Here is a 25,686-nt window from a genome sequence, read left to right as displayed (position 1 = left end):
ATGAAAGTACAAGCAACCTCAGCCCTGCGGCCCTGTCTCCTGGGCACTCCTCCCCTGGCAGAGCTTCCCAACAGCTGCTCTGGCTGTGGAGAGGGAAGCCAGGGTGGGACCCGGGCACTGGGAAGGCCGACCAGGAACGAGTGTGGACTCTCCTGCTACAATTCCCAAGTGCCAACACCCAGTGCACAACAGAATTTACATGGGAGAGGGAAGGAATGCAGGAAGCTGACTTGATTCCTTTCTGGGGTAGACACAGAAGTGAGGCTAAGCAAAAAAGTAATTCTTATAAAAGATATTCCTGGGCCCAGAGCAGTGGCTCATGCCTGTAATCCCGGCACTTTGGGAGGCCGAGGGTGGATCACGAAGTCAGGAGATCGAGACCATCCTGGCCAACATGGTGAAACCCTGTCTCTACTAAAAATACAAAATATTAGCTGGGCATGGTGGCACATGCCTGTAATCCCAGCTACTGGGGAGGCTGAGGCAGAAGAATCGCTTGAACTGAGGTGGAGGTTGCAGTGAGCCCAGATCACACCACTGCACTCCACTCTGGTGACAGAGTGAGACTGCCTCAAAAAAAAGAAAAATTCCCAGAATAATTTCTTATTGAGCAGAAGGCCCAAGACAAACACCAAAGCTGGAAACGACAGCCGCATCCAAGCACAGGGTTTCTTGGCTCCTTTTACTCTTGGCACTCACACTTTCTGTTGACACGGTCCGCACGCCCGAGTCAGTGCATCAGAGCACGCCCCACTGAAGCTTGAGTCCCAGTTCTGGGCAAAGCCCTCCCTCAATGGGCTGTCCTCACAGCTCTTCTATCTTGGCACCAGAGCAACCCCATCGCTCAGCACTGGGCACCTACTCTAAGCTCTGGAAGAGTGAGATATGACATGGAAAACCTGGCCTGGGGCTGAGGGTGTAAAGCAGGAAAAAGGGAACTGGGAATCGAAAGATGCAAACCCGGAGATCAGGTGGGAAGGGAAAGGCGGCTCACTCTTCTGAGGTCACAACAGGCTGGGGGATGCGGCCCCATGCCCATCAGGGCTATGTGAGGTGACTCCCACACCCACCCTAAACCCTGGGACCCCCGGCTCTCCGGTTTCCTGCCACTGTAGTTGGCCTCTTGGGAACTGCGGGCCTCATCCATCTTTTCTAGCACTTGAGGACAAATCTTGCTTAATGATCAGCTGGGTGAGACTCAAAGAACCACACAGCACACAGTTTTTAAATAATTTTATAATTCCTGGTGGATTTAGTTTGTGAATAAAAAAGAAAAAATGAACAAAGTGTTTACAATAATTATCAAGGCAAAGTTGAATATAACACGATTTTTTTGTAATGTCATTATCCTGTCAGTAACACAACTCCAGCAGGAACACACACATACGGTTGAAGGCAGCGGGTGCATTTGCATCACAGACACCACCATGGAGGCTGCTACTGTTACCAAAAGGAACTCAAGCTACAAGGGGGCGGGCCTGGTGCTCCTCAGCTCCTCCATAAAGTGCAACACTTCTCTTCTGATGCATAGGGGAGTGAACCACGGGCCCCACTGGACATCCTGCAGTGCCCGGCAGGTGCCCGGGCCAGTCCTGCAATGGGCCAGCAGGCCAGAGTGGGTGGTGCTGCCCTCAGGACGTGTAGCTGCAGCAGATGGATGTAATACTGGCACGGTGTGGAAAGAGGAGCTGGACCCAGAGGTCTTGCTTTGGCCAGGGAGATCATCTGGCTTCAGTAGGGTTCACTTCCTTTATCGACAGTGGCATCTCTGGGGCCAAGAGAGCGAGCCTGGGCCTAGGAGATCTGGGGTCTGAAAAAGCTCAAAGGGAAATAATCGAGGGCCCGAAGCCAGAAGGAACTGACATGGAGTACAGTTCGTCCACCTGGATTGCAGGCTCCAGGCTGGTCAGTGCTCACCTATGCTGGGTGGGTCACTGGATGAGATAGCACCAAGTGGGCAGGAGAGGTCCTGTGGCCTGCCAGGCAGGGGCTTCAGGGTCAAGCCCAGGTTACCATGCAGTATTAGGCACACTGAGCTAGGACCCACGTGGAGTGAGGGTGGTTATGGGGTCACAAACTGTGAAACCTCTACCCAGAGATCCTGAGCATGTATAGGAAAAACCTGGCACAGTGCGAGGCTCTGAGCCCCGAATTCTCGTTCCTTTTGCTCGGCAGGTGTCTCTCACCCAAGCAGCCACTACCTAAGCTGCCAGCCCGGGGCCACCTATGCCAGCTTGGGAGGAGGAGGGGAGTGTGGCTGTCCCATAGCTTGAATTCCTTTATTAACGAAATATTGGTTTGCATTTTTAAAACACAGCTCTTTAATTTTTCATTTCTACAACTACGTTTTAATCTTTTAATAATCTCAACAACAGACACAATGTAACTGCCCCAATTCTCTGAATCACACAGACAATATCGACAAGCAGAGAAAGAAGAGAGGTGGGATGGGACAAAAACCCGCTCCCCCAAATCAAGCCCTAAAACCACTTCTCCCCCAAGAGTCAGGAGAAGTACCTACAACAGGGTCACAGCACTTGCCAAACACATTAGAAAAAATTGGGAGACAGTTGGTTACAGTTTTGACACTAAAAAGTCAGAGACAGTTTTTGCTTAAAAAGAGTAAAGACAGCCATTTTGTTCAGAAGGATTTCCCTGTAATGTATGTCTTTTCTTGCCTAATTATTCCCTAATTTGCATGGGGGAAACTCCAGATTCTTTTTAAGACATTCCTTTGAGTGGTTCAGCCCCTTCCTGAGAAGCCCAGGGCTGGCAGTGATGGACGGGCTGGCTTGGCTCTGCGGAGGATGCTTCGTGCACTGCAGTCTCTTCTCATCCTTTTCCCTCAGTTCCAAACCCAGGCAGGTGAGGATGAGGCCAGGAGCAGATCTGAAATTACTGGTATTTGCTGAGGCCAGGAGCAGATCTGAAATTACTGGTATTTGCTGACACAGGGTCCCCTGGGCTTAGGAAGTGCCTCGTGGTGTCGCACTCCATGCAGCGAGGTCTTCCACTTGGCTCTTTCCTCAAAGACTCCGAGGGTAGCCACAGGGCCTACACTCAAGTCACGCGGTCAGCAGGAGGGCGGCAGCAAATCCAAATGCCAGAGGATGGGCAGCTCGGAAACATTTGTATTTTGGGGTGACACATTATGGTTTCCTTCACAACCCTGACCCTCAATAGGGGAGGGATTAGTTCAGCAGGTGGCTAAAACCGTGTGTGTGATGACTTTGCTTTCCTCTTTCACTCTGAGGGTGGGTGAGCCCGCAAGTTCCTCATGGAAAATCAGACTTCAACTGACAAAAAATGGCAAGTCACAATGCCACTCTCAACACTGGAGGCGGCCTTGGGTGTACCCTGCTTTACGAGTTACTTCTAAAACCCAAGTGTGAGGAAGGCAGAGAGCCATCCGTAGATGTTCTTTAGATTGTAAAGTGCAAGGACAAAGGTTAAAAGGTTAGAGCTGAGATGAATTTGGTGATTCCCATCCACATTTCTTTTTTCTCCTTTTTGTGGAGAACGGGGTCTCTCTATATTGCCCAGGCAGGTCTCGAACTCCTGGGCTCAAGCTATCCTCCTGCCTCTGCCTCCCTCAAAGCCGAGTCTTGCTCTGTCACCCAGGCTGGAGTGCAGTGACGTGATCTTGGCTCACTGCAACCTCCGCCTCCCGGGCTCAAGTGATTCTCCTGCCTCCCAAGTAGCTGGGATTACAAGTGCCCACAACCACGCCTGGCTAATTTTGTATTTTTAGTAAAGATGGGATTTTGCCATCTTGACGAGGCTGGTCTCGACTCCCGATCTCAGGTGATGTGCCTGCCTCAGCCTCCCAAAGTGCTAGGATTACAGGTGTGAGCCACCACGCCCGGTCCCATCCATATTTCTAAACATGTTAAAGCCCATTCAAAATCTTTCCCATTTCAAATGGTATCAAAGTCCTTGCAAATCTCAATGGAGCCCCTTCATGAGTGATTCAGTGAGTATGGGGGTTACAGGCATAGGAAAGGATGGGAACCTCACACCGTACTTCTTCAGTTACAAAACCCCACTGGGATCACACTCATTCTTCTTCTTGCCCTCTTTATGGTGACACTGATTTGGGGTACAGATCTTTAGGTGCGAAAGGGCAACTAGACGTGCTAATGGATGAGTCTGGGGAAGATTTAGAGCAACCCACAGTTGAGCTTTCAAGGCTATGTAACGTCAGAAGCAGGTGCGTGACCTTATGAAACCATGACTACTAGGAGAGGGCCATGGAACGACAAGTCCTAGTGAGATGGGAGTGGGACATTTGGTAAGTGTTGGTTCAGTGAATGTTCTAGATTCAGTGAGATACTCTGAATGCTACGAACTGCATCCACTCTGCCCTACAGTATAAAGGCAGGCCATGTTTATTATTGAACTCTTAGCCAGGCTCCAGATCATTGGAGATGCCAGACCAGTGCCCAAGAGGGACTAAGATTCCCTGCTGTTCACAGAGACCAGACGGATGATATCTGTCCCAGAAATTTTCTTCTCAGAAGCACTGTCACAGATGGCTTCCTTCCTTAAGTTTTTCTGGAGGGGAAGTGACAGAGAATGTTGAGATGAAGAGAGAGTCACTCACCCAGCAGGTGAGAGTGGAGGTGCTGTACCTGATGAGAAAGTCCACGTGGGTGGGATCTGGGGCACCTGCTTGATGTCTTTCCCGCTAGACCAGAGGGAGAACAGCTGGCCAGGGCCAGGGTCAGGCCACTTTAGGCATCGCCTCATCTGCTTTCTTGGTTCTGCTGTGGCCTGTGAAGGCTGTTATCATACCCTGTTCCTTTACATTATGCTGGATAAAGTGAGATTCTAATACTCCTGCCTTGAAGTACTGGGAGCTTTCCACATGATTTATGGGCCCAGCAGTAAACAGAATTGAGGTAATTGACCACAAAGGACCACCACTTACTGTCCCTCTCTAGCCAGCCTCGCTATCAGGAAGCATCTCAGTAAGAGGTTTATGAGCAGAGTCCATTTAAACCTTCAGCAAGAAATGCTCCACAGTTTCTCACAGGGAGAGGAATTGTTTTACAGCAGGGAATAAGGGGAGCTGGAGATCTGACTATATAAGTTAATGGGACAGTCAAAGGCTGGTGGTGGGAAGTTCTTAGACTGATGGGGCTGTGCTGACTTTACAGAGTTTAAATTCTCTAAGTAAGTGGGGAAGGTGACGAGAAAATGCAAAATGAAAACATTTTAGAGTCCTGCAATTCTTATCAGAAGATGTGAGTGTCTGCTGGGTTCTGGTGGTAGAGGTGACAACCAAAGGGCTAGATTCGGGCTAGTGGGCTGCTTCTTGGTGCCTAATTACTTATGACTGCCACTGTCTACGCTTGGGAAGATGCCCTTAACAATGCCAATACCTTCCATTGGATTTGCAGTCTTGGGGTCCGCTTTCTGATTTGCAACATGAAGCTGGCTGAGTTCCACAAGGTACATGCAGGTGTCCGGAAACGGCCACCCACAAGTAGATACTCAGAGTCCCTCTAAGGGTAACAATGAAAAGCAAAAATCCAGAATCATCAAATGGAATCCTACCGGCAAGTGGGTGACTGAGGCCCCCAAACTCAGGAATTCCATTAGGGAACGTTTCTAGAAAAGATACCTTTTCTTAAGCTGGGGAGAGGGAAGGGCAAGCTACTTAGTGCTCCGGCTCAGGCAGGTGTGTCTCACAGACTCCACTACAACTCTCCCTCACTGAAAAGTGACCTTTTCAAGGATGGGTAACTTGGACACAGTAGGCATTTCATAAATATTCTCTGAATGAAATGATCAAGGAAGGAATGTGTGTAGAACGAGAAACCTTCATTTATGCCAGAAGAAGGTTCCAGGCAGTGCACAAGGCTGAGGTTATGAGAGGACAAGTCAAGGGCAGAGCTAGCAGGGTGAGTGACAGATCAAAACCAGCAGCCACTGGGCCGCAGGAGCTTGGGACATGGGTGCGGGGCAGGCAGGCAGCCTCCTGGAGATGATCAGGGCATCTGCTACTGGGGCACAGCTGCAGGTGGGGCCAACAGGGCCTCAGATGTCAACTTTGTATGTTCTCTTTTTAGTTTTTTTGTAGAGACAGGGTCTCGCCATGTTGCCCTGGCTGGTTCTCTTTCAACCTCAAATGCTCTCCTTCAATTAGAGATATTTGATCTAACACCTCACTATGCTAAGGTCAGCAGTCTCAAACAGGAGAGACTGGTGGAGAACAGTTCATACCATCTTGTTAACTGGCTGAGGAACAGAGTGAGGAAGGCTGGGACAGACAGGCAGGGCTGGGTGAAGACTCAGACCGTGGAGGACAAGCACTCTCAAGCCATCGTGAGGCCTGCTCACAGCTCCCTTGTATAAAGCATCTCACTGTAAAAAGAAGAGTCGATTTTCTCTTCCCTCCCGCTTTCTCTTTTTCTAATATTCTTTTTGAGATTGTGTTTACCCTTTTAGAAGAAAGCACCTAATGTGATATTAGAACAGTCAGCTCTCTGGTCGGTTGGAGGCATCCTCTCAGCCCAGTGAACTCCAAGTAGTTTCCTGGTTTGTTCTCATGTCAGAGGACAGGAGGTGAGAGTCTCCTCTGCTCCATGGCCTTCTGTCAGGGCACAGCCACCAGCTCCCACAGTTCTCCACTGCTGACGACCAGGTGGCACTTATTCAGAGAGACTCGGCCTTTTATCCACTCTGAACATCAGGAAGATTAGTGTAGAGACCGCATCCAAAGCGGAAAGGCAGAGTAAGATGGCAGATGTAGAAACGGGGCTGGAATCACACTTCTTCAAGTGAGCAAGATGGGATGAAGTTTGTAGTGTTTGGTGCCAAGAAGGTTCCGGGCGCCTGTTCCTTGTAGTTCTCCTTTCTTGGCTCCTGGGTCAACCACCTCAGGCTTCCGCACAAAGCAGGGTCAGGAGGACTCTTCCAGTGCATTGACCACTTGCTCTAGGATGTCGGGGCAATGGTCTGCTATCTGCTGAAGAATGGCGTTGGCAAACTCCTGCAGCTCTGCGTTGTCCCGCTCACCTTTCTCTAACTCATTCTGAAGCTGAACGGAAAAGGAAGATGGGTTTCAGATACAACAATCCTGTTTGCACTGAGCTAAGAATTATTGTTCATCAATAAATGACAAAAAAAGGCACTTTCTATGTGAAGTGTCTCTGCATCAAAATTAACCGTAAGAAAAGTGTAAAAGTCAGTATCAAATGTGTCTTCATGAAAGTGAGGCCTGAGAAGTCAGTCACTGGTTCTAGGCCCAAAGCAGATCATTTGCAGAGCTGTGACTTTAGTCCTGGCCTTTCACTTTAAACAGAATGTTCGTTCCACCAAGTCAGACTCACGAATGCAGGTGGGAGTGGGAGAGAGGGGCGCTATGATCTCAGATGGGATCTTAACCTTGTCAAGTGACTCCTGCCCTAGAGGAACTTATAATTAAAGGACTTCTCCATTTGCATGTATCACTTTCATTCGGTACATTAGCCTACCCTACCTGAGGCCTGCTGATTTAGCTAAAGAGATTACTTTGAGAAACACAGATAATCCCTTTGTTTAGAAGAAAGTATAGTTCTAACTTCCTGTTGTTTTTAACAACCTCTTTCACATTCCTTCAAGCATTTTAACCAACATTTATTGAGCAACTCTGCTGGGTGCTAAAAGCTGAAAGGATTTGGTCCTTGTCCTGAAGACCCACTGGAAACAAGGACATAAACAGATAAATGACCACCCAGCAGAGTGAGACCCCAGCTGAGGCTTCAGCACGTGCGGGGCAGCCCTAAGAGTGACTGTCTCACCCTGGAGGAGTCTGAGGAAAAGCTACCAAAGGAGCGTGGGGGCTGGATCTTGAGAGCTAACCAGAGTCTGCCTGGGAGATCAAAGACAGAAGAGGCTTAGAGCAAAAGAACAAAGGCTGATGCATGGAGCGAGGACAGGCCTGGCCCAGATCTTGCGAAAAGGGAAGCCTCGGGATGGCAGGAGTGTTAAGGCATGGGGAGTGGGTGGTGAATGACAGGAAATGGAGCTGAAGACTTGAGGGCCAGACTGAGCATGTGAAGTGAGGGAGTTCCAGTGTGATCTGCTTAAAAACCAAACCAAAACCAAAACCACAAAAAAAGGAGTCCGTGAGTTTTTAAGTGGTACAGTGACACGAGCATCTTCACTTTCTTAGATGACAACTTAGAAGATGTGAAAGACAGACGGAGCAGAAGGAAGAGTCCGTCAAGGGCAGTTCCTGTTCTCAGCCCAAGTGGGGCTTAGGCAGGGCTGAAGCCAAGGGAGGGACAGTGACTTGAAAAGGACACACAGGACTGAAAGGAGAAGGTGTTATGTGAGGGAGAATTGGAGAATCATTTCTGAACAATTCTAGCTGGGGATATTGGACAAATAAGACAGAAAATGTAGGACGCAGAGCAGGTTTTAGGAAGGAAAGGAGGAAAATGAAAAATGGAATATGAAGTATAGTTAAGAACATAGGCTCTGGAGTTAGGCTGCCTGGGTTTCAAGGTCAGTTCTGCCAATCACTTTATCTGACCTTGACCTCTCCGAGTCTGTTTCCTCATCTGTAAAATAAGGCAATAATAACGTCAGGCCAATGTTTTAAATTTTAATTTTTTGGAGAGATGGGGGTCCATGTTGCCTACCCTGGTCTTGAACTCCTAGGTTCAAGTGATTCTCCTGCCTCTGCATCAGCCTCCCAAAGTGCTGAGATTACAGATGTGAGCTACTGCGCCCTATCTTACAGGGCTGTTTTAAGGATTTAATGAGATAGTCATATGAAGTGCAGTGTAATGCCTAACACATAGAAAATGCTTGACAAATGTTAGGTATTCTGTTATTAAATGGATAAGATCACTCAGTAACAGCATATAGATTAGAAAGCAAAATGAGAACTGGGTGCAGTGGTACATGCCTATAATCCCAGCTGCTTGGGAGGCTGAGGGTAAGAGGATCGTTTGAGTCCAGCCTGGGCAACCCAGTGAAATCCCATTTTTCTTTCTTTCTTGTTTCTTTTCTTTCCTCCCTCCTCCCTTCATCCTTTCTTCTCTCTCCCTTTCTCTGTTTATTTGAGACAGGGTCTCCCTCTGTTGTCCAGGCTGGAGTGCAATGGTTTGATCAGGCTCACTGTAGCCTCGACTTCCTGCTGCAGGCTCTTAAGTAGCTGGGATTATAGGTGTGTGCCACCATGCCTGGCTAATTTTTGTATTTTAGAGATGGGGGTCTAACTATGTTGCCCAGGCTGGTCTTGAAATCATAGCCTCAAGTGATCCTTCTGCCTCGGCCTCCCAAAATGTTCAAATTACAGGTTTGAGCCAGCTGAGATTCCATCTTAAAACAAACAAAAAAAGGCAAAGCAAACTGAGAATCAAGTTTTAATTCCACTGCAAGAATCTAGATGCTCAGCACCACAAGACAGAGGGGAAAAAAAGAAAAAGAAAAAAAAGAATCTAGATGCTCTGAGCCAAGAATTAGCACAGTGCTTTTTAAACATATCAAAGAGTTAAGAACAGATCCAGCAATCTTCTTTCTGCTAAATGGTGACTAAAAGACCAGGACACTGAGGGGCCACATTTAGACCACACTGTTTTGGTGCATCTCAAGCTCTGGCTGTGCCACATGAATAAGAATCTCTTTAACAGGGAAAGCTAGGAGGCTGGGTGCCTTGTAAATACAGTGCATAGAAAACCCAGAAATGCTGCTAAGTGAAAAGGCTACAAACTTTCAAGTCTCAGTAGAACTGACATCAACCAAGCTACAGAAGAGGCTGTGGGGCAGTGTTGCTTCAGTGTTCCATCTCGATCCTTCCCAGGAATATTCCAGACAATTCTAGTTTATATTCTGAGCCAGATATCTCTTCTTCACTCTCTACAAGTCACTTATTTATTTCCCATGAAATATTCTTTATTCTAATTGGACTTCAGTTATGTTAAGTAGATAATCATGAAGTTACTAAAGGATACAATTTAGTTTGAGAACCTTTTTTCAGGAGTTTTCTGCAATTTAAAAGTGCTTCACAGCTGGGTACAGTGGCTCACGCCTGAAATCCCAGCACTTTGGGAGGCTGAGACGGGCGGATCCCTTGAGGCCAGGAATTCAAAATCAGCCTGGCCAACATGGCGAAACCCTGTCTCTACAAAGAATACAAAAAGTAGCCAAGCGCGGTGGCACCCGCCTGTAATCCCAGCTAATTGGGAGAGTGAGGCAGGAAAAGTGCATGAACCCAGGAGGCGGATGTTGCGGTGAGCTAAGATCATGCCACTGTACTCTGGCCTGGGCCACAGAGCAAGACTCCATCTCAAAAATAAAATAAAATAAAATTACATTAAAAGTGCTTCACAAATACTGTAAAAACTTTGGAAAATAAAGAAAAGAACCAAGAAAAAAATCACCTAGAATATTACCATCATCTAGAGATAACCACTGCTATATATTTTATCATGCATTATGTGAGGCGTTGTGTACGCGTGTATTTGTGTGTATAATACATTTCCAAACAAATTCTAAAAGTTCTTTTTGGAATTTGATAATGGATTCTAAAATTTATCCTGAAGTATAAGTATAGAGAAGAGCCAAGAATGTATTTTAAAGAAAGAAGAATGATGTTAAGGCTTGCTTTACAAAGGCCAGGCGCAGTGGCTCACACCTGTAATCCCAGCACTTTGGGAGGCTGAGGTAGGTAGATCACGAAGTCAGGAGATTGAGACCATCCTGGCCAACATGCTGAAACCCCTCTCTACTAAAAATACAAAAATTAGCTGGGTGTGGTGGCGCGTGCCTGTAGTCCCAGCTACTAAGGAGGCTAAGGCAGGAGAATTCCTGAACCCAGGAGGTGGAGGCTGCAGTGAGCCAAGATCATGCCACTGCACTGCAGCCTGGGCAACAGAGCCAGACTCTGTCTCAAAACAAAAAAAAAGACTTGCTTTACCAAATAAAACATGCTATAAAAGTACAATAATTAGAAAAGTATTTGGTTGATATCATTAAATAATAAGTGGGATTTAGAACATGATCAGGAAGCATATGAAGTCAATGAACTGTCTGGGTTAACTGGCCCATTTATAGTTGTATTCTTGCTCATACCACACAGAAATATACATTCCAACTGGTTAAAAGATGCATACTTAAAAACATGCTGTGAAAGTGCTGGAAATAAATTTAAGAGCATATTTTTTATAATCTTGGGATGAGGGACAGAAAAGTATTTTTATTTTGGGGAGGAGGGTAAATGCTTTTAAATTCAGAAGTCATAAAGGAATAAAAGGGCAAATTGGACTATTTAGAAATTTAAAATGTCTGCATGGAGACAGAACAGCTACAAATGATTGGCTTGAAAAACATAATAAATACAAAATGAAAAGGATTGACATCAATGTATTATGAAGTGTTACCATAAGCCTAAAAACTTACAACCTAATTTAAAAAACAGGGCCGGGCGCGGTGGCTCAAGCCTGTAGTCCCAGCACTTTGGGAGGCCGAGGCGGGTGGATCACGAGGTCGAGAGCTCGAGACCATCCTGGTCAACATGGTGAAACCCCGTCTCTACTAAAAATACAAAAAATTAGCTGGGCATGGTGGCGCGTGCCTGTAATCCCAGCTACTTAGGAGGCTGAGGCAGGAGAATTGCCTGAACCCAGGAGGCGGAGGTTGCGGTGAGCCGAGATTGCACCATTGCACTCCAGCCTGGGTAACGAGAGCGAAATTTCGTCTCAAAAAAAAAAAAAAAAAACCAGGCAGAGAATATAAACAAAAAACTCACAGAAGAAATGCAAATAGCTAACAAGCACAAAAATAATACCCAACTTCATTAATGATTAAAGAAATATGGTCAGGCTCAGTGGCTCACACCTGTAATTGAAGCACTTTGGGAAGCTGAGGCGGGTGAATCACTTCAGGTCAGGAGTTCAAGACCAGCCTGGCCAATATGGTGAAACTCTTGTCTCTACTAAAAATATAAAAATTAGCCAGGTGGCTGGCTGTAATCCCAGCTACTTGGGAGGCTGAGGCAGAAGAATTGCTTGAATCCGGGAGGTGGAGGTTGCAGTGAGCTGAGATTGTACCACTGCACTCCAGCCTGGGTGACAAAAAAAAAAATTACAAATTAAATAAATAAAGTCCTGTAATCACAGCACTTTGGAAAGCTGAGGCAAGCAGATCACTTGAGCCCGGGAGTTCAAGACCAGCCTCGGCAACATAGCAAGACCTGATCTCTACAAAAAATTAAAATAAAAAAAGTAGTCAGGCGTGGTTGTGTGTGCCTGTAGTGCCAGCTACCGGAGAGGCTGAGGTGGGAAGATCTCTTTAGGCCAGGAGGTTGAGGCTGCAATGAGCTATATGATCGTGTTACTGTACTCTAGCCTGGGTAACACAGTGAGATCCTGTCTCAAAAAAAGAAAAAGAATGAAAAACTCAAAACAAACAAACAAGAAATATAAATTACACAATATAGTTTTATATTTTTCCCCCATCACACTGGCAGATTTTTCAAGGTCACTGACAATCAGTGTTGATTAGGGCGTGGGAAGTGAGAATACTGAAACAATGACCAGTGGAATGACTATAGGCGGGTGAGCAATTTGGTCTCATCAGCCAAATTTAATTGTATATGCCCTGTGACCAAATAATTCCACTTTTAGAGTATGCTCAACAGAAACACAAGTAATAAATTTAAGAATTTATATATAAGCATGTTTACCAAAGCAATTTGTAAGAACAAAAATTTTTCTAAAGACCTCAGTGAGGCTGGGTCCAGGGGCTCATGCCTGTAATCCCTGTACTTTGGGAGGCTGAGGTGGGTGAATCACTTGAGGTCAAGAGTTTGAGATCAGCCTGGCCAACATGGTAAAACACTATCTCTAAAATAAAAAAAAAAAAAAAAAAAAAAAAAAAATCAGTTGGGCGAAAAAAAAAAATCAGTTGGGCGTGGTGGTGAGCGCCTGTATTCCTAGCTACTCGGCCCGGGGGCTGGCGGGGGGGTGGCGGCTGAGGCAGGAGAATCACTTGAGGCAGAGGTTGCAGTGAGCTGAGATGGTGCCACTGTACTCCAGACTGGGTGACAGAGGGAGACTGTCTCAAAAACAAAAAAACCTGAAAACCTCAGTGGATGGAAGGAGTTTCAATTTTATTGTACATACTTCTGTTCTGTTTATAGCACAAGCAACATCAATTTTGCAATGAGGGATATAAACAAAAATATATAACATAAATACCCTTTAAAACTGTATATACTAACACGTGGTTTCCTGAGGAAAAAAGAAAGAAAGGGAAAAAAAACTATATACTTTTAAAGTTACAATTCTGATATTCTATGATCTTAAGCAGGGAAAAAGTGAAGTGTATAGAATAACCACTGAAAAAGTATTAACTGACTGGCCAAAAATAAGGAATGAAGTTCTGACATGTTACATTATGTAAAGCTACACTATGTAAAATATATAAAAACATTAGGCTAAATGAAAGAAAACAGTCTCAAAAGACCACATATTGTATGATTCTATTCTTTTTTTATTTTCAAGACAGGGTCTCATTCTGTTGCTCAGGCTGGAGTGCAGTGACGGGATCTCAGCTCACTGCAACCTCCGCCTCCCAGGCTCAAGTGATCCTCCCACCACAGCCTCCCAAGTAGCTATGACTATAGGCATATGCCACCGCACCTGGCTAATTTTTGTATTTTTTGTAGAAATGGGGTTTCGCCATGTTGCCCAGACTGGGCTCAAACTTCTGGGCTCAAGTGATCTCCCCACCTTGGCCTCCCAAAGTGCTGGAATCACAGGTATGAGCCACCATGCCCAGCCTGATTCCATTCTTAATGAAATTCCAGAGTAGCCAAATCCAGAGTTGGGAAGTAAAATTAGCAGCTGCTCGGGGCTGGGGTGGGATGGGGTGATTGGCAGTGACTGTTAATGGGTAGGGGCTTCTTTTTGGGATGACAGAAATATTGGAAAATTGATTATGGTGATGGCTGCACGACTCTGAGAACACACTAAATCTACCAAATTATGCACTTGCAATGAGTGAATTATATGTAAGTGAATTATATCTCAATAAAACTATAAAAAATTAGCCAGGCGTTGTGGCTCACACCTGTAATTCCAGCACTTTGAGAAGCTCAGGCAGGTGGATCACCTGAGGTCAGGAGTTCAAGACCAGCCTGCCCAACATGGCGAAACCTCGTCTCTACCAAAAATACAAAAAATTAGCTGAGTGTGGTGGTGGGTGCCTGTAATCCCAGCTACTTGGGAGGCTGAGGCTTAAGAATTGCTTTAACTCAGGAGGTGGAAGTTGCAGTGAGCTGAGATCACACCATTGCACTCCAGCCAGGGCGACAAGAGCAAAACTCCATCTCAAATAAACAAACAAACAAACAATCGAAACTATAAAAAACTGACTGAGTGCTCCATGCAAAATGCTGTGTAGTGAATGCCCACAAAGAGGTAGAGATAAAATGCTGTTGCCTTCAGTTTGGACAGAAAGGCAGGTAGGGGTTCGGAGGGGCGGGTATTTTCTTGACAGCAGAGGCCAGAAAAGGGTCATTTCAAATGGAAACACAGTGTGAGCTGAGGCACAAAGGAGGAAAGGCACTGTGCTGCTCACTGCAGTTCAGGGCACAGGAATCACTGGATCTTGACGGAAGCAATTCTAGCTCTTCAAGAGAGAAAAAAAGCCCCTGGGCTGGCCAGACGGGCACCACTCCTCAGCAGACCCCCATTCCATTACACAGTTTCAGCGAGGCCACACCTTAAGGGCACTGTGTTCCGTTTCAGACACCTCATTACCAGAAAAATGGAGCAAACTGGAGTAAGTTCAAAGAAAAATGGCAGCATGACTAAGAAGCTGAAAGAATCATTTTATGAGGCAGGATCAGAAAAACTAAACACGTAGACCTGAACTAAGTAAAAATGAAGGGCAGGGAAATGTGATTATTACCTACAAATGCCAGGAGGGTGTAAACAAGGGGGACAAGTGATTTAGCACTGAAGGAGGAAGTATAACTAGAAGCAGCGGAATAAGATTAAGGAGGAAGAAAAACCAGAGGCAGACTATAAGGCTATGCTTTTCCCAAGGTGTAATGTGTGGTATACCTCGGAAAAGGTGTTTAAAAATAGAGGGGATCACAGAATCGCAAAGTTTAGAGAAGGAAGTGCTCCTTCATTAGCTGGAGTTGCTTTCCATCTGGTAGGCCTTTCTCTGTTCTCCAGGGATTACACATGGTTCAAATTTTATCTGAAAGCAGTATTACATGTGGGCACAGCTGAGCAGGGAGAGATTTCATTGGCACTTGATCCATTATATTCTTTCTTGGCTTGAAAGAATCTCAAAGATCAACTTCTCTTGTGTAACTGTGATTACTTTTAAAATGACAATTTTTATTTTGTTGACTTTGATTGTAAAGCTTTAGTCATTCTGAAGTCAAAGGAGTACAGGCATGTGTTGTTAAAGCTTTCAGATTGCTCAGGAAAGAGAGGCAATGTGAAGAAACCAAACTAAAAACTTATATGATGTGTTATACAGCACAGGTGTGAAAACCAAATCCGAAATGGATTAGAACCTCATTATAGTAAAATACAGCAGCGCCCCCTTGTCCGGGGTTTCCCTGACCATGGTTTCAATTACCCTCAGTCAACTGTGATCTGAAAATATTAAAATGGAAAATTCCAGAAATAAACAATTCATAAGTTTTACAGTGCATGGTGTTCTCTGAGTATTGTCATAACTGTCCTATTTTATTATTAATCCCTTACAGTACCTGATTTATAAACTAAACTTTATCTCAGGTATGTAGGTATAGGAGAAAACAGTATCTGTAGGCTTCAGTACCATCTATGGTGTCAGGCATCCGCTGGGGGCCTTGCAACGTATCCCCCAGAGTTAGGGAGGACTTACGCATTTCTAAAGAAATGTGCATGAAAAAAGGCAGTTTTTGTATGGCTTTGGAATGCAACGGATTCTGTGGATAAGTTGGGAAAGGTGTATTTTAGTGTCTAAAACTTCCCGTAACAGATCTTACTGGAGACAGTCTTGCTCTCTTCTACCCCTTGTCCGTTACCCACACCCCCCTCCCACACCTGCTTATCTTCCTCACCTCCTCCTTAGGCTTAAAACCAGAAAAGAATTTCCCAAAGAGTACAAATTAAATTGTGATTTAATGAAAGTGCTCATTACATTCTTGTCACAACAAACTGATTCCTTCTCTCCCCTTACTTTTATTGCCTTGTTAAGGTTACAAATCCAAAGGTAGTAGATGTAAGACGGAGTAATCCAATGAGAGTTTCCATTCTCCATTTTCTAATACTGGCAAGTAATCCCACTACTGCAAGTATGACAGTGAAAAATATTGTCTTCTTGTTTACTTTCTTAAAAACACCATAATTACGGGCAGCACATAAGTTTACCCAATCACCTCCCTAGATTTGCAGATGCCATTTTCTGTGCATGTGCCAAAAGCTTTATATCTAAAACCAAACAATGACAAAACATCTAAAACACCTCCAGAGTAAAACAATGTTTACTAAACTGCAAAACAAGTTTGTTTCCATGAATTCTGCCAGCCCTGTCTATAACTTAAGCATGAAGCCTCATATCTCAGCACCTTAGTTTCCTCCACATATAAAATTTCTACTACAAAATGTTCCTCAAGCCTCCTGGGCACTGCAACATTTTGCAAAAATGCCCCTTTCCACCAAGCCTTACATTAACTAAGATGCTCTGGAGGAAAAGACCATTTGGAATGACAGATGCACAAGTATGTACACCTCCAATAGAGAAAATGTGGAATATGCTCTGTTTAAATAACAAATTCTATATTCCAGGGGCTTGGAGGTATGGCTGAGGACAGCCATGAGGGCAGCAGGTCTTGCTGGTGCTCTCAATGCAAAAGGCACTGCTTACAATGGCTTCGTGCTGTTGACTACGTGAGCACCCGGGGAGTCTGAGGTAATGCTGTACTGGATCCATCCTGCCTCAAAACGACCCCATCTGGCTTCTCCAGGCCAGCAGGGCTCCCTGCCCATACTCTTGAGCTAACTCTCCCATGTCTCTGTCCCTTCAATGAACTCTATGTTTCCAAGGCCTCCCGTCCCCTGATCTTTCTTTATGGCTTCTAAGGGCACTGACTCCTGCCTGTCCTGAAAAGATGTTCAGAATTGCATCTCTCAAGCTAGTAGCAACTTTTCTCTTCCCATCACCAAACTTCTCAAAAGAACAGTCTACATGTGTCACCTGCATTTCTGAGTTCTCTCCTAATAACTAAGAATTTAGTTTCTGCTATTTCACTGAAATGTTCTCTTGAAAGATTACAAAAGCCTCTACACTGAAACTATAAAATATTTGGAGAAATTAAAAATGTCTTAAATGTGGAGGAATAAACATGATCAAGGATTAGAAGCCTCAATTCTGTAAAGCTGCGAATTCTCCCTGAACTAATCTATAGAGTCAATGCAAGCCAAATCAAAACTGGCAGGTGTGTAAGTGAATAGACAAGCTGATTCCAAAGAGTAAGTGGAAATGCAGAGAGCCAAGAAAAGCCAAGATAGCTGCCAAGAACAAAGCTATACAAATGTTTCTCTCTGGAAGAAGACTGTCGCTGCAAGGCAGCAGTGATGAACATACGTAACACTGGCATGAGAACAGACACACAGACCAATGGGACAAAAAGAGAATATGGAAAAACCCTACACACACATGGCCACTTGACTGTGGGGTGGGGAAAGGATAGTCTTTCTGATAAATGCAAAACAAATCTGATTTCTAGCTCACACCATTCACAAAAATCAATTCATGATGAATACATATATAAATGTGAAGGGTAAAACAATAAAGCATTTACAAGGAAATATAAGAGACCATCTTTAGGGAATGCAAAGATTTCTTAAACAGGACACAAAAAGCAATGATCACAAAAAGAAAAAAATTGATAAACTGTATCAAATTAAAATTAAGGATTTCTGTCTTTTAAAAGACACCATTAAGAGAGTGAAAGGGTAGTCCACAGACAGGAGAAAATACATATCTCATAGAAGATGCATATCCATAATACATAAAAAACTCCTATAAACCAGTAACAACAACAGTTAATAATAAAAAATAAGTAAGACACTTGAATGACCACTTCACAAGAGTATACTGAAATGGCTAACAGACATATAAAAGGGTAGATAACTCCTTAGTCCTCAGGAAAATACAAGTTAAAATCACAAGGATACTACTAAATACCTACCAGAATGGCTAAAATTTAAAAAGATAGACAATACCAAGTGCTGACAAGGACGGAGAACTACTTGACCTCTCTACGCTCCTGGTGGGAGTGTAAATGGGCATGACTACTTCAGAAAAACAGCTGGCAGTATCTACTAAAGTTGAATGCCAAGGCTGAACAAGTGGACTTGTAGGTATACGTAAATTCACTTGAAGACACTGATAACAGTATTAAAACCTGGGAACAACCCAAATGTCCATACTGAATGATGAATAGATGATATTTTGTGGCACATTCATACAATGGAGTATCAGATAGCAATGAGAATGAATGAACTATGTATAACAAAACAGATACAGTTCATAAGCATGACGTTAAATGACAGAAGCCAGACACAGTGAGAGTCTATATGGTACGATTCCAGGCATAGAAAGTTTAAAATCAGGCAGAACTAATCTGTGGTATTTGAGGTCAGGTTATCCTTGGAGGGTGAGGAGTGACTGGAAGGAGGAGGACAAGGGGCTTCTGAGGCACTGGTAACATTCTGCTGCTTGTTCTAAGAACCTGCTACATCAATATGTAATTCAGCTATACACATATGATTTGTGTACTTTTCTGTATGCAAGTTATATTTTGAAACTTTAAAAATACCTACCTAGAACCACCAGCGATCATCTAACTGTACAATCCAATCTGACCCTGAAAACACCTGCGAGGCTGTCTGTCCTAGGAGCCCCCAACACCCACATGTTTCTGATTCTCCTCTGCCTGCCCCAATATTTCTTCCCTGTCCTGGTGCTGTTCCTATTCTTTCTGCTCAGTCTCACATGTGCAGGGGTTTCCTGAGGTCTAAGGAGATTGTCCACTCTTCTTCCTCTTAGATCCTCTGCTTAGGGAATCTTGTTTACTTTTAGCTTTAAAAGGGGTGATGATAATAACAGCAATTAACTTACTGGGCATTATTATGGGCCAAGTATTATTCCAGGTGCTTTAGTGCATTCACATATTTAATTCATTTTCTTTCAAATTTACTTCTTTTGAGGTAGGCATTTGTTCTTTAAAAAATGTTTTATCATAGAAAATATCACATGCATACAAAACAAACATAATAACTCTTCCATGTCCACCATCTACATGTAGCCACTATGAAGGCAGGTCAACACAATTATAACTCTAGTTTCTTTCTCTATTGAGTTTCAGACTCACATCTTTCCAGTGCCTGATAAACATCTCTTGGTGCATGTTCCCTTACACATCAAATCACACTGTACATATTATTTAATGAACTGTTCTTTTCACCTAAGAATTAAACAGTTTTTCATGTGATAAAATATTCTTTTAAAACAATTTATAATGGGTTGCATTGTAATCCATTTTATTAATATACTGTAATTTATTTAACTAACTCCATTAGACATTTAGCTTGTTCTCAAGTTTTCATTACCATAAATATTAATGTATTATATTTTACCATACATAAATCTTTGCATGTCTATGATTTTTTACTTAAAATTCCTGAGTCAAAGGGCATAAACCTGTGTAAAGCTTTTGATAAGTAACCAGAGCATTCTAGAACAGTTGTACTAACATTCAGCCTATAAACAAGAAATAAGGGTGTGCGCTTTCCCACTCTCTCAACATACTGGGGACTCAGACATACCCACCAATCCCAACCTCACCAATATGACAGCACTGTTTTCACTTGAGGTTCTCTCCATCTGTAGTGAAGCCAAAAATTGGGGTAAAACATTAAAAAATATATTTATTGGCCACTTCTTCTGTGAGTTTCCTATTAATGATCTTTCTAGATTATGCTACTTCTAATTTAGTTTTTTTCTTTTCTTTTTTCTTTTTAAGAGAAGGAGATTTGCTCTGTTGCCCAGGCTAGAGCGCAGGGGAGTGATCATAGGTCACTGTAACCTCCGACTTCTGACCTCAAGCCTCCTGAGTAGCTAGGACTACAGGAGAGTGCCCCCAAGCCTGGCTAAGGTTTATTATTTTTTTTAAACAAAGAGAAAAAGTCTCACTATGTTGCCCAGGCTCTTGAACTTCCAGCCTTAAGCAATCCTCCCACTTCAGCCTCCCATGATGCTGGAATTACAGGTGTGAGCCACCACATCTAACCTAGTTTTTTCACTTCTGATCTCCTTGTCACAGTCCTAATTCAAGCTCTCATGTCCTAGCATCTTTTACTTATTACAGTAACTTCATAACCATTTCAACCCTAGTGTAAGAGTAATCTTTCTAAAATAGGCTGGAACAGTTTCTTCCTCTTCTTCCAATATCCTAAATGATTTTCTTCCTACGAAATAAAAGACTAAACTTTTTGGCATGGGAGCCACTGCTCCAGTTTCATCTCCTGGTACAGACCTGCCATTCCCTGTCTTTGCTTTTCCTTTTCTCTCATTCTAGAATGTGGACAATCTTGTTTCCTAAACATCTTTCCTCTCTTTCTCATCCTTCACTGTTGAGCTCAATTGCCCCTTTTCTCTGTAAGGCATCCCTAGTTAGAAGTGTATACTGCTACAGTATTCATTTTGCCCCCTGTTTCAGGAGTTGGTTATATGTTTAATTCTTCAACTGTTCTGAAAGCTATTTGGCAAATTCTTTTTTGTATACCAAGTCACCTAACAAAAGGCCTGCAAATAGCAGACAAACTGAAAACGACCGGTGAATAAAATAATGGAATAGATACTAATTCTGGGGAAGGCCTTGATAACGTTCTAAAGAGCTATTTAAGATCAAATTTGAAGCATGTCCAAACCAAAACAGTCCAATGATACCGGCCCTTTGGTAGACGGCAGAGTACAGCATCCCACTCTGTTTAAAGTTCTTAAGAGATGGAATATGGGGCAAGTATAGGATACAAAGGTGGCCTCTGGTAGAAATTTTCTGGCTTTTGTGTGTTGAATGTTATTAAAATGTATTCTGTTCTTAGTAGCTGTTCCAGCCCTCCTTGAACTCAGAGTAGTAATGATTTCTAGAGGGACCTGAGCCAAGAATCACAAATGCAACAGCAACTCAATCTGAATGCTCAAAGCAACACACGCTGGAAGTGTATGCAGCAGAGGGAAGGGGAGAATGCCCGAGCTCCAAACCACTGCAGGAAAGAAACAGACAGAGGAAGCTCTGAGGAATGGGAACACTTCAGAGATGAGGCTCTCCAAGCACATGCCGGACAAAAGCATGGTTACGGCTGGCTGCAGGGAAATCGCTCAAGCCCCTTTCCCTCTTTCAGTGTTAGGACAACTGCCAGAGAACAAGCTGACAGTCTAAAGAATAAGGAATGCAAGGGGGCTGAATGGAGAAAGAGAAGCGGAGCTGAGGGGCGGGCTGCTTGATTCAGGGAGATTGCCCCAAACATTTACTGCTCAGCACAAGTCATGATTTTAGAACAGGCACATTTTCTCTCAAGTAAAGATGTTAGAGAGAGCTACTAGAACTCCGTGAAACAAATTCATAAAAGAGAAAAAAAATGGTTAAGAGCTCTGTAGACTTGGCCTGATTTCAAGGTAAACAACTCTATTCATAGTCACAAAGCATGAGGTGGAAGGGAGGACGTATTGATGGGTATAAAGAAGGGACGGTCACAAGAGGGGTCACTGAATGAATTCCGTTGTGGTTGGCAGTGACTCAGATTAATTCCTTTCTGCAGATGGTTTCGTGGAGGGCAGGAGATTATTCAGAAATGCCTAGTTTGGTTTAAGCAGACAAGAATCTAAACCTGAGGTTCTAACAGCTAAGTCCCAGGATGTGTAGGCTGTGAGGTCTGAGCTATAACCTGGCAAGATGGTCGGAGCCTTTTGGAGCTGACATGTCAAGTGGAAACTGTGCCTGACCTGGCTAGGTCTGGCCCACAAGCCCCTAATGTGAATCTGCAGGATTCTTAGGAGGTATGAAGAGATAAAATTACTTCCTAGTTTGGAATTTTACACGACTGGAATAAATGGAAATGTATTTTGCCGTAAGAGCACCTATTGAATAAGAAATAAACTTACATGGTTAGAGGGATCTGTAATCTCTCTAACCCTAAATATTTTTTGCCCAGACATCTATTTTTCTACAGGCATCTGGTCACTTTTTTACTCTACAGAATCCCTTTAGTACCAGGGAAAACTAAAATTGTTCTTGAGGAATTTATCCTACGGTTATTTCCCACAGATTGAAGTTAACTCCAAAGTCCTCTATTCCTTGCTATTTCCAGTCCACACTTGCAGCAGACTCTGTGCAGGTGCGCTGGAGGTGGTAATGATTGTGAGGTGGCTATGAGGGCTTCTTCTCCCTCCCTGTCCTTTTCGTTTTTTTGAGATAGGGTCTCACTCTCTCCCCCAGGCTGGAGTATAGTGGAAAGATCACAGCTTACTGCAGGCTGGAACTCCTGGGCTCAAACTCTAAGGCTTCCTGCCTTAGACCCTGAGTAGTTGGGACTACGGGTACGCACCACCACACCCAGCTCCCCTCTCTACTTTGTGATGAACTCCTTTGGCAGGCAATGTATGAATTTGTTTTTACAGGAAGGAAAGGCTGTTGCTTAGATCAAAAGTAAGAAAGATGTTACTGTTCTCCCATGACTAACCTTGAACAAAATGGCATAATAAAAACAAGAGTTTGGCTTCATTTGGGTCTGTCTACCCAAAGTCAAAATTCCACTGCTGACCAGTTTGATAGTCCACAGTAATCTCCTCCAGATTCAAGTGATGATATAAAGTGACTTCCTCCTTTCCTTCCCTCATGATAGAAGATGGGATTCCCTGGATGGGAGGGAATCTCAAGTATGTAATTACTTTCTACTATTATCAACACTTTATGCCTGGCATATAGTAAGTGTTTATTAAATATTTATTGAGTGAATGCTAGCCATACGCCTTAGAGTAGCTAGATTTATCATTCTTCCTTCCTCCCTCCTTCCCTTCCTTCCTTTTTTCCTTTCCTCTCCTTTCTCCCTCCCTGCTTTTTTCTCTCTTTTCTTTTTTGAGACAGGGTCACACTCTGTTGGCCAGGCTGGAGTGCAGTGCTGTGATCATGGCTCACTGAAATCTCTACTTCCAGGATTCAAGTGACTCTCCCACCTCAGCCTCCCAAATAGCCGGGACTACAGGCACATGCCACCATACCCCTGCTAATTTTAATTTTTTTGTAGAGAGGCGGTCTCACTATGTTGCCCAGACTCGTCTTGAACTCTGGACTCAAGCAATCCTCCCACCTCGGCCTCCTGAAGTGCTGAGATTATAGACATGAGCCATGTCTATAGCTCGGTCTAGATTTTTTAATGTTAGGTCATCATATATTTCTACCACTCATTTTTAAAGGTTAAAAACAAAACATGCCAAGCACGGTGGCTCACGCCTGTAATCCAAGCACTTTGGGAGGCTGAGGTGGGTGGATTACCTGAGGTCAGGAGTTCAACACCAGCCTGGCCATCAAGGTGAAACCCCATCTTTAAAAAAACAAAACAAAACAAAACAAAACAAAAGCACAAAGCAAATCAAGAGCCTCTCCGTTTCTCAGCTATGGCACTGAAAACTGCAACTGACACTGGCAGCCCCCAGCTCTAAAAGAAATAAAACCATTAAGATTTTTAGTGAATTCTGTAAAAAAACATAGCTCATCATTTACTTTTCCACCCTGTCCCTGTCCTCTGTCTGCAGCTCAGGCAAATACCCAACAATGGAACAAGCAGAGCTACAAATGCTACACCCAAAACAGGCCAATTCTGAAATTTAGACACATCAGCCCAGAAGTGAGCTACAAGAAACACTAGTTCCATTCTCTAACATTATAAGTAAGACAGCTGAGGTCTCAAGAGGTACAGGGCTGGGTACACAGGTTGGACTGATAGATCTATCTGTTGTAGGAGAACGTAATATGTATCTATCAAACCTGGCATGGTTAGAGGATCAGGCTGTACTGCATCCAGGTGTACAAGCTCTCCATGGAGAAAAAGAGGAAGTCTTCCCTGCCCCAGAGGAAAGCTTCACAAGGAATCTGGTGCTGCTAGCTATCAGATCTCTTTGAGCTGTCACATCACTCACAGTTGCTTATTATTCTTTGGAAGGTTAGAGTCAACCATTATTTTGTGAAAGTCAACAACTGAGAGGCCAGGTAACCCAAGCAAAGGTGGATAAACAAATTGGGGTCAGTGGCAATCTATAGGACCAAGAAACACAAGTTGCTAACACCAGTCATTCCAAATTAATCTTCTCATACATGAGGAGATTAGCAGGAGCTGGAACCATGCAGTACAATAGATGCAACAATTCAGTTTTAAACCATTATCTGGACATAAACCAGCAAAAATGTTTGCTTTCTGATGATTATATTTTGTACTTGCAGATGTCACCAACATAGTCATGTCTTAATTTCTAACTTATGTATGTCTAGGCACTTCTAAAATTCTGGCTGTCTTCCTGCCTAAAGCATTCTTCCCTAGCTGAGATAATCTCAGTTTTTTTCTATGTGATATACTATGCCTACAGCAACTTTCCAGATTATCCTCTCTCCTGAAAAGTTATATATTTCTAATTAAAAAAAAATTTTTTTTTAGAGAAATGGTCTCACTATGTTGCTCAGGTGAGTCTTGAACTCTTGGCCTTAAGTGATCCTCCTGCCTCAGCCTCCTGAACAGCTGGGACTATGAGTGTGTGCCACCATGCTCAGCAGGTTTTATCTTGATGTGGGTATTATACCTTCTCTGAACAAGTTGGGAAGGGAGGGGAATAGAAGGTTTGGCAAGAAAACAGAAAACATGACTATCAAAGACAAAAATGGAAATAAAAAAATAAAACTCAACAGGAGATTTACATTGTTCTGATGGGCCTCTTAACATTAAGAAAACAGGGAACCACCTCTTATGTAGAAATGTCCCTGGGACACCAAAGAAACTGTAACATGGTATCCCACTCAAAGAACAAGCCAGTTATCCTTCTGTGTGGAATGCTTGGATGAAATACAGTCCTGAAGCAAGAGATAGATGGATGGACTCTAGAAGGTTACCAGGCCAAAGATTTGCTGATGTAGGCTTGAGAAAGTGTGGAGTATTCTAAACAAAGAACCAGATTTCCCAGCTAGGCAGAATTTTAATCCGGTTGTCTAAGGTGATTTGGTAATATCTCACATTATTTCTTACAAATCTATTAACTGAAGTGAACAGAGACATTCAAATTAAGGGCCCATCGTCATAAAAATGGAGAAAACTTTCTTTCCTTGCCAAAGGGACCCATCAGAACAGCAGCAGGGCTCTGGGAATCGCAGACACAACCAGGTTAGCTAGTCAGCCTAGTGTATTTGGTTTGGCTCTCAGAAATGAAAAGTGTCAAAAGGGAGAAGATGAAGAAAAAAAAAACAACAAACCCCAAACCCAAACAACTAATAAGAAATCTAATGCTGAAACTGTCAGGGCGGTAAGAACAAGGCTTTGTTGCAGTTGAGATTTAAGTGCTAAACCAGCACAAAGCCTGATCATGTCCAGCCAATGTCTCTGGCCAGGCAGGAAGAGAGAAGGAAGT

The 25,686-nt window shown here is 43.7% G+C and overlaps 1 protein-coding gene across 9 annotated transcripts in view; it reads right to left on the bottom strand.

The window, feature by feature from the left end:
• Nucleotides 1-1,218: 1,218 nt before the first annotated feature.
• Nucleotides 1,219-25,686, bottom strand: part of ERC1 (ELKS/RAB6-interacting/CAST family member 1) — a 515,798-nt gene continuing 491,330 nt past the window's right edge. For all 9 annotated transcript variants that reach the window (XM_074403327.1, XM_074403335.1, XM_010345058.3 and 6 more), the window contains one exon: nucleotides 1,219-7,045. In XM_074403327.1, the coding sequence (XP_074259428.1) occupies nucleotides 6,908-7,045 (138 nt within the window). In that variant the 3' untranslated portion in view covers nucleotides 1,219-6,907. The remainder of the gene's footprint in view (nucleotides 7,046-25,686) is intronic.

Source organism: Saimiri boliviensis, chromosome 7 (genome assembly GCF_048565385.1).
Source record: "Saimiri boliviensis isolate mSaiBol1 chromosome 7, mSaiBol1.pri, whole genome shotgun sequence".
In the NCBI taxonomy this organism is placed as follows: Eukaryota; Metazoa; Chordata; class Mammalia; order Primates; family Cebidae; genus Saimiri; species Saimiri boliviensis.
This window is presented reverse-complemented; position numbering and strand designations above follow the sequence as displayed.